General features: G+C 33.7%; 1 protein-coding gene across 8 annotated transcripts in view; it reads left to right on the top strand.

The window, feature by feature from the left end:
* Positions 1–14779, top strand: part of LOC118183889 (phosphatidylinositol 4-phosphate 5-kinase type-1 alpha-like) — a 488382-nt gene that overhangs the window by 358468 nt on the left and 115135 nt on the right. For all 8 annotated transcript variants that reach the window (XM_085807847.1, XM_085807846.1, XM_085807843.1 and 5 more), the window contains 4 exons: positions 2147–2299; positions 3868–3927; positions 10850–11089; positions 11179–11259. In XM_085807847.1, the coding sequence (XP_085663973.1) occupies positions 2147–2299; positions 3868–3927; positions 10850–11089; positions 11179–11259 (534 nt within the window). The remainder of the gene's footprint in view (positions 1–2146; positions 2300–3867; positions 3928–10849; positions 11090–11178; positions 11260–14779) is intronic.

The raw sequence follows: 14779 nt of genomic DNA, 5'->3' as shown, positions 1-14779 counted from the left end.
ATTTCTAGTGCCGTATGTATCCTTGATAGCTGTGTCCACATCAGCATTCCACACCTTGAAACACTTCTTCACAAAGGCAAAAGCTACTGCTACAACCAAAACTGCAATGATAGCCAGAACAATAACCACAAAGATAGCCACGACAATACATCTGGTTGCTATTAGGATTTGTATATATTTGAATTTATCTCCCTTTTCAATACTGCACAGATGCGAGGGAGAATGCAAGTATTTCAACAACTTGAAAACTTGGTTTGCTGCTTTCTACATTTAGACATTCTGAAATGATATCTTGAGTGCTGTCTTCACATCCCCTCCCCCTTTTTTTTTTTTTTTTTTTTTGACTTTGAGCCAATGAGTTCATACTCAGTTAGTGTCTGATTTTAATTTTAGTTAATTTCATATTTAACTTGCATTAAAACACATCTTTTATTGTGATACGCAATAGTAAAGCCATTAAAGGAATAATAAATGCCAAACGATTGTCACAATCGCTGGTGAGAAAATTCACCAATGTTACTCATTTTCATTGTACTCTTTCTAATGTTACTGCTTATTTTCATTAATTTCTTTATATTAATTGCTGGTTTAATTAACGAAGACCTCAGCTGATTGGTGTTTTGCAATATATGTCAGATTTGAGGTACAATTCATTTGAAAGTTAGAGAAAACATTTTACATTCCGACTAACACTGTATATTGTTTCAAGCTTAATGTCTAATAAAAATTTTTATTCAATTACATTTGTGATAACTGGTTATTAAAAATCTTACACTTTCATTGTAATAATCTAAAATAATTATCTTTTTGTGGGGGGAGATGCTTATGACCTGCTGTTAACCATTAAAGTAGTTTTAAACTGAAGAGCCAAAACATTATGACCGTCTGCTCAATAGCATGTTGCGCAACCTTTGGCCTGCAAAACATCTGCAACTCGTCTTGGCATAGATGCCACAAGTTCTTAGTAGATGACTGGAGACAGGTTGTACCAAATGTTTAGCAGTGGTCATGCAAAGTCAAGATACTCTGGCATGGTCCTCTTTGAGCTCTGAGCTGTAGCTCCATGACATTCAAAATGTGCTGTATCTGGTTAAGATCTGTTAAGTTAGGTGACCGTGGCATTAATTTAAATTCATTCTTTGCTCCTCGAACCTCTCCAACACAGTTCGAGCCTTGTAACACTGAGTATTGTCATGCTGGAAGATTCCATTTCCAATTGCAAAGACAGATGCCATGAAAGGGTGCAAATGATCCACAGTTATGTTCAGATAGTCCATAGCTTTCATGCTTTGTTCTACTACAACTAATGGTCCCAGAGCTGTTCATGAAAGTGTCTTTCAAAGCATAATACTGTCACCACCAGCCTGTGTATGGCCTGCTGTACAGGAGTGAGGAACTGTTTGCTTGGATGGCAGTGTACAGTGACACAACCATTGATGTGATGAATAAGAAATCTTGATTCATCCAACCGTCTTCTGTTTATCCATGGTCCACTCTCATCGTTCCCGGGCCCACTGTAGGTGTGGTTGACGAGGCTGAGTCAGCAGATGCACACAAGTGGAAGATCTGCTGCACAGTCCTATATCAAGCAGTGTCTGCTGAACTGTGTGTTTAGAAACACTTGCCCTTGTTTCTGCATTATATTGGACTGTCAGCTGAGTCACTTAGGCACCCATTTTGCGGAACCAAGCAGCACAGTCTCCGACGTCCTTTTTCTTTCATGATGCATGGATGTGCAATACCTTGGCATGTTACTGGTGGTTTCATCATCATTTATCCAATTTGCATAATTACCAGCATTGGGAGATCATGAACAACCTACCAGTTTTGCAGATATTCATTCTGTCTTCAGGCATTACAGTCTGCCCTCTATCAGATTCTTTTAGATCAGCAATCTTTCCCGTCACTCACAAAAGTTAAGTGTAAGAATAATTACTTACTTTCTTCAGCAGCAGTAAAATACCATTCCCACTTAATGCCTTTTTTATCATCCAGATGAGTTCATTGAAAAATGTGGGGATGGACATAATGTTTTGGTTTGTCAGTATATGTTGTGCAAAATATTATTTATGCTCTGGATTTGTTGCATGCTTTCAATATGAAAGTCTCACTATAATTTTTGGCACATTTTTTTTTTTTTTTTCAGCTTTCACTATGCAATTATCCTATGAGAGAACTAACTAATCCTGGAGCGTCTGGTAGCATATTTTATCTAACTGATGATGATGAATTTATCATTAAGACTGTACAGCATAAAGAGGCTGAATTTTTGCAAAAGCTTCTTCCAGGTTATTACATGGTATGATCCAAAATTTTCTACATTATTTCCATTTCTGTTTCTGTATTTTTGAATCATAGTACAGGGAGGGGGAACTTTTTTGTTCTAAATTTATATTTTCATTGTGTGTCACGTAATTTTAAACATTCAAACTTTTGAATTTAGTGTACATATGTTAACTTTTTTGATATTGTGTCAGAAGTGTGTATAAAAGCATAAAAGAAATTTTCTGTATGCCTGTCTGAAATGTTCTCTTGTTTGCAGCTGTATGCTATTGAACAATTTTAAGCACTGTGCTTTCTTGGATAGTTTCAGGAAAGAAATATTTTTATATAATTCATAAGCAATATTAAATTTCATTTTTCCAGCATTTCTCAAAATTTAAGAGTAGTTGTCTATTAACATTCTGCATACTGTCTGAAACAAAGTAGCTTCGAGTCCTTTGTAAATCTAAGAACTGTTATTAGGCCAGAATCAACATTTAGTTTTATCATGTAATTAGTCCTGGATTTAAGAAAATTTATCTAAGCATGACAAAGAAATTTTAAATCTGTTTTTTAGAAAATTATCGAAGAGAGCATTCAAGATTATAAATTTGATTAGGTTTCTTTTGAAAATTGTTAATTAATTGTATTACAAGAAAAAATATTAACATGTTGAGCCTGGCAGTGAACTTTCCGTGTGGCCGGCAAATAAATATAGTCTTTATGAAACGTGATCAAATGTAGTTTTAATGAAATTTATTGAAAAAAATTTTGTTTATATAGGTTACCGTCTTCAGTAAATAACTGATGCCAAATAGAAATCAAATATTCCTCACATCCATTTTCAAGTTTTCCTGTTTCTATCCAATTTGTTGAAATGCGCTAAAATTGGTGTTTCGATTTTTGAATAAAATACTGCAGATGTAAAATTTCTAAACTGATTCTATGAGAATGCATTTCTGGGAAATACAGGTTGCTTCTGGTGTTGCCATCTGTGATAATGGATCAAAAGTAGTGCTACTAAAGCTTTGGCTCAAAATTTTGGCTTCCATGTATATAAGTTGGAAATATAATTACTAATTTACTAGGTGGGATTGAGAAACTTCATTTTCATCATGTAACTGGTAATTTTAGACTGATAAGTAAGACATATTCATAGTATTTTTCTAGTGACTTATTCTGAAGTACTGGGAAAATTGAGACGGAGTTCCTATTTGAAATGCCTCTTGCCCATTTCTCATAAATGATTTCATCCAAATGTAGCTTAATACAGCAAGACTCAAAGGACTGATTATGTTCTGAAAGCTGGCAGTTATCATGATTAAAGTGAGTTTTAATAAGGTATGGCTGTTTTTGTACGTAACATGTGTAAAATGTCATACCATATCACAGACACAAGCAATATTCAGAATTTCATGTTTAACCATTTCAAAAGATGTACCTTGAGTACAAGACTTGTGATGAAACATCATTTAGTAAATTTACAATAGTGATTGTGTAATAAAATTATTATTTTAAGACTGTTAAAACTTGTTTTAAAAATTTTTTGCTAGTTTTCACATATAAAAAGGTTTAAGTCATCATTGATTGTTTCTTTCTTGACAGAATCTAAATCAGAATCCCCGCACACTATTGCCAAAATTTTTTGGATTGTACTGCTATCAGGTTAGTATTACTTGATGATTGTTTGTGTACTAGCAATAGTAAAATGTATTTTTATTTAGTTTTAAGTAATCTTATGTTTAAATTTCTGTGTTGAAACATTTATTGAAATTACTGATTATTTGCCATTATTATCCCAGAAATTTTGCTTATTTCTTTATTTATAGAGTACATAAAGCAACAGTTAAAATTTTGTAAAATTAGTTACCACTAATAAATTTGTCATCAAAGCTCTTCAACAAAAAATTAATGCACAAGATTTATCAAAGTTTGTCATATCTCTACAGTATTAAGTATACCATGTAAATGTTGATGGAAAGTTTTTAAATGTTCCCCCCCCACACACACACACTTGTTTATTCGAAGTGTTACAGTATGACTTTTTCATGCTTGAATAATTTTCACAAACTTAATGCAAGAATTTAAAAAAAAAAAAGTGAATAAAAAATTCTGTTATTTTGAGAGATTGCACTGGCTGTAATAAGTGTAATAAGCACTAACCAGTCCATACGGGTGATATCCTCCAATTGAAGGCATTCGCTTACGATGTTTGCACAGTGAGGACGGGCGTTGTCATCCATAAACACAAATTGTGCGCCCATGGCGTCCTGAAACAAATGTACACGTTGTTCCAGAATGATGTTCCGCTAGATTTGGCTTGCCATGGTTCCAATTTGAACATGCAGGTCAGTTTTGGAACCCAGAATAATTCCACCCCAAACGAGCACTCCCACCGTAACGGTGTCGTTCAATGATGTTTTCTTGGTGGTAACGGGTACCTGGAGCTCTTCATATAAAAGTCCGGCGAGAATCAGACTGCAAGCTAAACCTGGACTCATCGAAAAACATCACACAAGCCCACTGTTGCGGTGTCCACAATGCATGCTCTCTACTCCAGGCTAACCGCAGGCGACAGTGAGTTGCAGTAAGTGGAACGCATCTGACAGGTCTACGAGCATATAGACCAATCTGCCCTAAGCGTCTGTACACGGTCTGCCTTAAAATTGTCGTACCAGTGGCTGAAGAGAGCTGATGAGACACGTCTGATGCTGTGCTCCGCCTGTTTCTTTGGCAGTAACTGCCAAATACCGGTCCTCATTTGGCGTTGTAACTCTGGGGCGACCTGTGCTGTAACGTCTACTCACATTACCATCATCTTGGAATCGTTGCCAAAGCCTGGAGATGTCACTCTGGGCAATTCCAAGTTCGTCTGATACTTCCAGTTGGATACGCCCACATTCCAGACGGCCGATAATTCTACCACGTAAAAAATCATCCAAATGCGTCCTTTGTGTCATAACTATTCGGTTATTACACTGAAATGCTTATAAAGCGCCTGCGAACAATCCTACTTCTTTGCCTGTATTCCTTATATATCACTCTCTTACACTCTCGTCATTGTGACGTACCATCGGTGTCATCTGATTACTTCCTGAAATTTGCATATGATTCTTGAAGATGTGTGCAGTGATTTTACAGGTGATATATTTATTTTAGAGTTCGATTTCCGCTTGATTCCAAATTATCATTAATTTATGGACATGAGTGTATTTTCTAAATCCTAATGTGTGCTGCTTTTGGGGAGGTGTAGAGAGGTAAATAATTTAATCTTCTTTTCTGTAATGTGTAACTTGGTGGTATATCTTGGGGAAGAATTACAATGGGGTATTATGTGCTTCAAATTAGATTTTTTTTTGGCTTAGATTGTTTTAATTTAGATGCTGCTATGTTTTAATTTTAGTGATGCCCAATATCTGCATGTTGAAAATGCAAGCATTAGTAATTTTATCCTTCTGTCACTTCACTGTTTCTTTGTTGGAGATTTAAATGAGTTTATTTTTGTAAACAGAAGATGAAATTTTATAAATCATTACATCAGTTATAAAGAAAGTGAATGTATCTGTATGTTTTATAGAATAATAACCCCTAAGGATATTTGTCTCTCTTTTACAAAATCAACTGTAGAAAATTTCATGACTTTTTTATTTTTATTATTAAGTCATTCTGTTTTCAGGGTAAATTTCCTCTGAATGTAAACAGTATTTCTTTAACTAGTAAGGCTTTCCCAGATACCATATAATCTTGTTGCAAACAATGGGTTCATCAAGATTTGAGGTAAGAAGGGAAAATATAGAAGGAAATGAGAATCGTGATTTCTTTTTTAAGTATAATGTATGAGAAACACAGCCCAAAAAAACAGAGAAAAAAGCTGAAATTCTTAACACATGGTATATATTGTAGGTTACAAAATCTTTCTAAGTTTAAATTGACTGAGTGATATTGTCAATAGTATATCAGTGTAATCCAGACTCAGTCTAAACTTAGAATTGAGTGTTGCTCTTCAAAGCCTGATATCAAATTCTGCAGGAATGATTGGTACAACTTTGCAGGATATCTGCCAACTTGCACAATTAACAGGATATTTACTGAGTAAAAAAAATTGCTTGTTGCATTACAGGCATTTTTTCTGGAAAACTTTACAACTGTTGCCAAATTGTCAAAAAATGGAATAGCCCTGATGTTCAGTGGGTAAATCTTCAGCTTTTATCATTGGTTCTTGTCTAGCTATTTTAACATTTTGGGTACTTATCAGCTCATAATTCAAATTTATCATTTTCAAAATGAACGAAAATTCATGCAGATGTAATAAATGCCTCAGATCAAAGATTTTACAAAATACATAATAAGTATAGATCGAATTACTGAGAAAAATGCACCAAGAATGTGAGTAAATAAAAATAAGTGAGACACAGTTCAGCTGGTTATCCTTGTTTGTGAACTGTAGTAGAAGTAATTTGCTAGTTTGGTCGTGTAATATAAATTGCCTGTAATTGTTATAACTATGTATTGATCTTTTATGATTCTAGAATGATGGCAATATTTCTGAATACATCTGGAACAGATTCCAGTTGTATGAATGCTGGCCAGATTCTGGAGACAGTACTTTGACTTATTCTCTACTGCATTGTGATTGACAATTGTGAGGTCTTCTTTTTCCCTGTAATCCTTCCATATAGAAATTTTGCATTCAGAAATGCTGACAAATGCAGTTTTTGTGATAGACTGCATGTATTATAGATGGTCCCAAGTTAAAATATACAATAAGAAAATATAAAATTGCCTCTTATTGAAATAAAAAAATAGATAAAAACAAATGGACACTAGTACTGAATAAATTTCATTGCACAATTACTTTTATACTAACACTAGGTGTATAGATATATAAGATAAAAAAATATGTTCATCAGCTTCTTAACTCCTCACTTTTTCTCTATTCTAAAAATAACAGCATCTCTGGACTGCACCATTTTTAGATTAATCTATGCCAAGAGTTTGCATAACGTGGATGATGTAGTTAATTGGAAACCTAAACTCCGAGAACTGGAACCTTTTTAACGTAAACCAAAACCTTTCTCTTTACAAATTACCGTATTGGATAAACGCATACTTTAGCTTCTCTGTGATACTGCTTGGATGCAATTTTGCTGTGCCCTCATCCTATCACCATAGTATCAAAAGTGTAAATAGTTTTGAAATAAGCACAAACATTGTGCCAAGTTGTTTGTGGCTGCAACATGTTTATTGTAATAAAATCAAGATTTAAACTGCCTTGGCTGCCAAGTTTCCTCTTCGGTATGGATCTATGTTTTGTGTCAAGCAACACTGCTATGTTTCTACATCTCAGTGTTCTTACATTTTGCTTTCATTACATATATAAGATCAAGAATTTGTAAAACAAAAATCCTAACTTTAATTTACAAGTGCCCCTTAGTGTACTTTTTTAATTTGTTATTTCTCCATTCTATTCTAGAGGTAGTAACAGGCTTATAAACTCTAAATTTCATCATTTCGGAATCAAATCTTGTTTCAGTTCTTAGATAGTGCTAATGACGCAGACACTGGCACAGGGCTTCAGCCATTAATGGTGTTAAAAATTGCTATATAATTTCAACATAACTATTCGGAAGAGGCACACTTCCCCCCTTCAAATTTAGCTGTTTTTCCATCAACAATATGGCCCACTAACGGCAAAGCGGTAAAGATGCTGAACACTAGTAATTCGATCCAAGGTTTGAATCCCGTGAACGGGCTGGCTGAACGGGCGTTTTTATGGTTTTCCCCATGTGTAACATGTATATGAGCCAGTTTCCCTCAAAAAGTCCTCCACAGAGGCATCCCTCCCTTTAGGCAGATATCCCTCGTCTGCTTTGCCATAATTGAATAATCCAATCCATCAACAATATGATACCAACAATAAAAGATATGCAACTGGCCATGATTGCAGCTTAGCTTGCATCAAACATCAACTTCATCATCAAAAATAACATGCAAAAGTAATCTATTTAGAAGCAATCTATTTAATATGTATTTAAGCAATAATGCTTCCCCTGTGTATATCTTTCAGAATAAAAATATGTATCTTTTACCATTGATGGCAACCTGAAAAAAAGTACTGGGAATTTTAGCAACAGAAAGCTCAATTTTGTAGTGATAAATTTTATATGCTAAGAAAAATGTAAATTATGCTCACATGTGAAATTTTAACAGTAATCGGTTTTATTTTCATGCCAGCAACTTTTGGCAACAAACTGCCCGAGTTGCCATTTTCTTTATATCCCCAAGGATATCGTGAATGAATGACACTTGATGAACTCTCTGTTATTTCTGAGTTGGAGTTTCTTATATATAGGATTAGGTCAGCAATCCAGTACATTTTAGACCTTATTTCTTAAGCCTTTTTGTATCACTGCTCTCTCTTATTTGAAATAATTTTTTGTAGGGCCTCATAGTAATAATATTCATATTTAGAGAAAAAAATTATAATTTTATTTTTAAAAGTTAAATTTGTTATTTGCAATAAATTATCAATGCAGGTAGTAAACACAGTATTTATTCTCTAATAAAATATATCTATATACACTGCATTTATGTATGTGCATATCAGCTACATAATTTTTAATAGTGTTACAACTCTGACTATATTTTAATATTTAAACAGTGATATGGATGAGTTTACTGGCAACTTATAGCTTATCAGTGTTTTCATTAAAATATGTTGGTAGTAGATGTAAATCATCAAGTTCGACAATTTATGAGAGATTTTTTTGTTTTGTCAAAATGTTGTTTTGCTAAATATATTGAAAATAATATTTGAAGGGAGGAAGTGTAGTGTGTTTTTGTGTGAATTACTGCTCTTTTCTTGAAACTTAAAGCCCTTTGATGCCGGATACACCCAAGGCACCAGTATTATTCTTTTTGCGAAAACACCGATTTAGACCCCCTTTTTCTTAAGTGTCATGTGGAATGGCCATAAGGAAACAAAAAATATATTTATTGTAATCGAGAAGCTTGAGAAAATAAAGAAATCTGTCACAAGCTGAAAAGTTTGTAAACCACTTGTTTAGAGCTAGCAACAAACCCTGTTGATTTGTATTGTAAATCGTATCTCCTTGCCCACCAAGTATTGCATACTAACAAACAAACATACATGTATGCAGAACAGTAGTTATCTAGAATGTTCATCTAAAAGTATATGTATTTTCTGCAATTAGATATTAAAAAAGTAATCAAAATAATAAATATTTGTTCGAGATGTTTAATTTCTGTACTTTATGTTACTAAACTTTGTGCTGACCAACATTTGTCTGTTGAAATAGAGCATGTTATTTTTTTGTAAAACAAAAAGCATTTTCTTCCTTACAATGTAGGAATTGTTATGCATTACTAAAATTCCGCTTAAGCATCACCATTTGTCCCTAATTTTTCTAAATATTCGGGGATGTTTGCAAGACTTCTGCAGCTACTGCTTTACATTTGCAAGAATGTGGTGAATTTTCTCCTCCATTGTATCAAGAGTTTTTGTTTGATGCAATAAACTTTGTGCACTTTCCCAAAGAGAGAAGTCGCAGGCTATTAGGTCTGGTCTTGCAGGCCATTCCCTCAACGTCCCAACTAGCATCACTTCCCCAAAGAGATTAGTCGCAGGCTATTAGGTCTGGTCTTGCAGGCCATTCCAGTGGGCCTCAACGTCCCAACTAGCATCATGGAAAATGGGTATCAAGCCACTTGCAGTGTCAGGCAGGGTTCTCATCTTGCATAAAGATTAGATTATTATAATTGTTCTACATGGATACAATACCAAGAACATGATCTCCAAGCATAGCAAGATACTATTCGGCATTTGTTGTGAAATTTTGGAACATGGAACACATCTTTATCTGATCCAAGGATATTACTAAAGAGATCAGACCAGTTTTCATACCAAGCATGCATCGTCACTCCATACTCCAAGCATTGATCACAGTCTTCCGGCAATAATTCCTGCCAGTAATGTGGTTTTCATGGATAAAAATTCATCTCTTCCTTCAGAATGGTTAGCATTATGTGATGGATTAAGCCACTTTCGAGCGATGTCTTTCTGAGGATTTCAAAGGAACATTTCCTGAACTGCATGCAAATTTTCCTCTATCCTGAATGTAGAAGGGTGTTTGCTTCTCATGATATCTGCTACAGAAGCTGCATTTTTTAGCTTCACATGGTAATTCCTTATGGTCTTTGCATCATCTGAGGCATTCTGAGCTTTTTACACTTTGTCAGCATCTCTGTTCTTGTACCACGGACTGCCATACTTAATACCGAGATGCAATCTGAGCTCATTCATGCCAGGTTAGACGTGCAATAGTCTGCCACTGATATCTGCATTGACATAAATGATATATCATGTAATAAATTCTCATATTGTAAGGAACATATTGCATTTTTGTTTTGTTAAAATTGTTTAAGTATTAAAAAAAGTTATAAACAATTTTCATTTGGTGAGTTAATTTGTGCCTACCTTGTGTGTGTGTATGTGTGTGTATAAATGTTCAGTATTTGTTTTCAATTTGGTATATTCATGTGCATTATTATTTTTCATTTTCTTTAGTGTGGAGGTAAAAATGTACGACTTGTGGTAATGAACAATTTGCTGCCATCTTTCATACGTTTACATGAAAAGTATGACCTTAAGGGATCCACTTATAAACGTAAAGCAAGCAAACATGAAAGGAAAAAAGCATCACCTACTTTTAAAGATCTGGATTTTATGGAACGCCATGCAGAAGGAATATTATTGGAGAGTGATACTTATAACGCTTTAATAAAGACAATACAACGTGATTGTCGTGTGAGCAAATCTTTTTATTTTTTACAAATTTTTTATAACACTTCTGTTTGCTGTATTTACTTTTGGTGCATTTTGATTTTATCTCATAGGTATTAGAAAGTTTCAAAATCATGGATTACAGCTTGCTTGTAGGAATACATAATGTAGATTTAGCTAAAAGAGAAAAAATGGTGAGTGTTAATTTTTCCAGAAGTTATCTCTGTGTTGTTTAAATTCAGAGTTATTTAATACTTGTCTTTAAAATTAAGCTTTCAGTTCTCAAAATTATAATTTAAAATCCAAATCAATAATTGCAATGATATATTGATGTATTATTTTGTTATGTGCTGATACCAAACATCATTTAAAAATTTAATGTAAATAATGTGTATGCTAAATCAGTTGGTGCATTTCAATGGGAGAGTTTTAGGGGCTTTATCATGTTCTATTTTGAATGGTCTGAACATTTTTCCCTGTGTCGCTGTAATGGCAAAGACCTTGCATTCATATCTTTGTTTTATCCTTGTTTGCACATTTGTAGACTGTGTGGTATTCCAAATTAAAATTTGTAAATTGAATTTAGCTATGTGTATCTTCAGTATTATGAACAATAATCCAGTTCTAGAAGTTTTGATTTGATTAACTTGTATTTGAATTTTGTTAGGTATTGAAATGTGTAATTATAAGCCTTGGTTATGCAAGATTTTGGTAATTTTTTGTGTACTGATTTTAATAAAAAAAAGACAGTCTTTCACTTTTATTCGTGTTTAAAGTTTTAAATTAAATCTTTATTGCTCGTCTATGCATAGAAAACTGGTACATAGAAAAAGTTAAGCGGTCAGAATGCTGTTTTTTAAAAATATAGAGTAGAAATATGGGTAGAAAATGCAGAGTAGAAATATGATATTGATCTTAAGATCAGAATGTTATTTGAAGATTTTAAAATAAAAACAAGCCTACTGTTTTAAATAAAATTACAATCAAGTTTTAAAAGAATAGCAAAAGTTTGATAATTTTGGTAATCCAAGACTTAGCTATGTGGGGCTATTGAACTAAAACTCTTCAGTGTCAAAAAAGGATTCTGTGTTTTCAAGTGCATTAGAGGATGCTAAAAATAGAGAATGAAAAACATGTCATAAAATTTATTTGTAATTATATTTCATCAGTTTTTGGATTGAAAACAGTAGTCTTGGCAGTGTATGAAGTCTTGAATTAAAGTTCAAACATCCTCCTGCATCATCATTTTTTTTAAAAAGTGATTCCATAAAGTATGAATGTTTATTATTATATTTTAATTTTTTCAGAAAATTTCACGAATGTTAAATGCTTTATCAGGTGCATGCCAAGTGACCATCACTGAATTTTCTGCATCATCCATTACTTTTGCTGTGCATGAATTCGGCATGCTTCGAATACTTAGTTTTAGCACTTAAATCTATAATTTTTAGAGTAATTATTCAATATCATTTTTTGAAAATATGATAAATGGGTCATCCAAAGGAAGAACTGTTTTCAATGACTCAATATGATTGTCATAGAAACATCAATATTTTCACTTCCTTCAGTAGAATTATGCTTCATGGCATTTTGACTGCAATTTTCGGCAAACTTTTAGTAACATTGTTTTCATGTTTTCCCAAGCAATAGTAGCTTTGAGTATAGCATCTTTTGTGCAGAAATGAATTGGTAAGTTTGAACTAAAGTGAATGTAATAAATGTAGCACAAATGAGTTCATGTATTTGCGTGTAATGTTTTAAATAACTCCTTGATCTATTACTTTGATCATGGCCATTGTATTTGGCGGAATATGAAGCAATGTTTCCCAAAGTCAGATGCCGTAGGATACAGTGTAGATGTGTCAAAAAGCAGAAAAGTTTTAAAGTTAACATTTCACAATAAATTTTTAACAGCTGATACAATGTAATGGAAATTAAATAGCTCTGTAGCTAGATGTTTGATTGAACTTTATAAATTACAGACAAATCAATGAAATCCTAAAATGCTTTGCACTTTATATATTTTGCAATAACAAAGGGTATGTTTCCCTGAAGCATTTGCAGAAAATAAAATAATCAAAGCAGCTATCTGTTAGCAAATTCATTTCTAGGTTAAACTGCTTGGCTTCTGTTAGCATAGGACTTGTTACAAGTTTTCTTTGCACAGTTTTATACAACAAACTATCCACCTTGTCAGGCAGTTTCTTCTTTTTTTATATATATCTGCTGAGTATATTTTAATATGTGAGACCTTTAGAAGTAATAGACTCAGATAAAATTTTGTCATTTTTCTTTCTGCATTTTGGTATTGCAAACAGTAGAAGATCTAACACCATATTCCTTCTGTGTACTACCTCCATTCTGACTTTTTTTTTTCATGATTGGTACAGTACAAAGTTCGAGATCCTGAACTGTCGAAACTTTGTTGACTGGGTTTGGAAAGTTTCATATTTTAAATCATCAATTTAAATCTTAATCTAATAGTGGGCACTTGCCTATTCAACAATGGCCACTCCTAAGTGGCCAGAAGTAGTGGCCATTTTATTGTGGAGGCACCTGATGGGCGTCACCATTGCCTCCTTTGAAGGGACGAATAGTTACAACCATGCCTTCTCCCGGATTCAAACCCGGACCCTTTAATATCACAGCCAGCTCCCCTAACCACCTTCGCGACTCAATTTAAATCTGGTAAGCTGAAATGTAGACATGGCAACATGGGCTTTGCTTTTTTGTTTATTAGATCAGATAAAAAATGCTAACCTCTCACAGGCAACACCCAGAGCAAATGCAGTCAAGTGCGGCCACACTAGGCATAAGAATTAAGGGGCAGTAAAATTTAGGGATGGCAAAATTTTTAGAATATGGGAAGTTTCAGACAGCAGAATTTAGGAACACCAGTGATTGCAGTGAGCGGCAAAGTGCATAAGGCAGGCCCTGTTTTCCACTTGCAACCACTCAAGGGCCGAAAGTGTTATCCTTGCTAACATCAATCCAGTGCCAGTCAGTGCATTGTTGTTGGTTCTGGTGTGACTCTAACCAGCATGTGTTTGAAAGTGACATGCGGAATCAGCTGGAGAAAAATCTCATTTATAGCACACCTGCTTCTTTTTGTTATTATTATTGTGGAGGATTTTTTTTTATTTTGTTTTATTATTGTCTGATAGTCTGGATTTTAGATCATTTCTGATTCACCTTCAGTGGAACAGTGTTTGCGACACCCGGGTACCTGTGCTCAAGGCACTACCCCATGTAGAATATTTTGAAAAATTTGCAAATACATATCAACAGAATAACCTTCATAAGCAAATATAGAAACATGATTAATGATAGAATTAATATTTTTTTTTTAATATGAGAGTAAGTAAGTAATGACTGAAAAGCATATGATAGCCAAAATATTATTCGTGTGAATCAAATCTGGGGGCACAAAGCTGTCGAGCTCCTGACTTAACCTGTAAGGAATGTATTAATGTCATAGGAAGCACATTAATAAATTAAGTACATTAACAAGTATGAATAATGGAACCTCAAATCCATGAGAGGAGCAGAGCAGAGAAAAACAAATTGCAGTATATATAAATAATACAGTGAATGTTAGTTAAATAAAACTAAATACATCAAGTAATGACTGTATGAGACGTATATAGTAAAGAATGGTAACAGGAGGTTACATAATCTGTGTACTGTGCATGATTTCATATAATTATGAGAGCA

This window comes from Stegodyphus dumicola, chromosome X1, assembly GCF_044657685.1.
Source record: "Stegodyphus dumicola isolate Sdum_Otavi_A_Nest chromosome X1, ASM4465768v1".
Taxonomy (NCBI): domain Eukaryota; kingdom Metazoa; phylum Arthropoda; class Arachnida; order Araneae; family Eresidae; genus Stegodyphus; species Stegodyphus dumicola.
The sequence above is the reverse complement of the archived record's forward strand: the minus strand, read 5'-3'. Positions and strand labels throughout refer to the sequence as shown.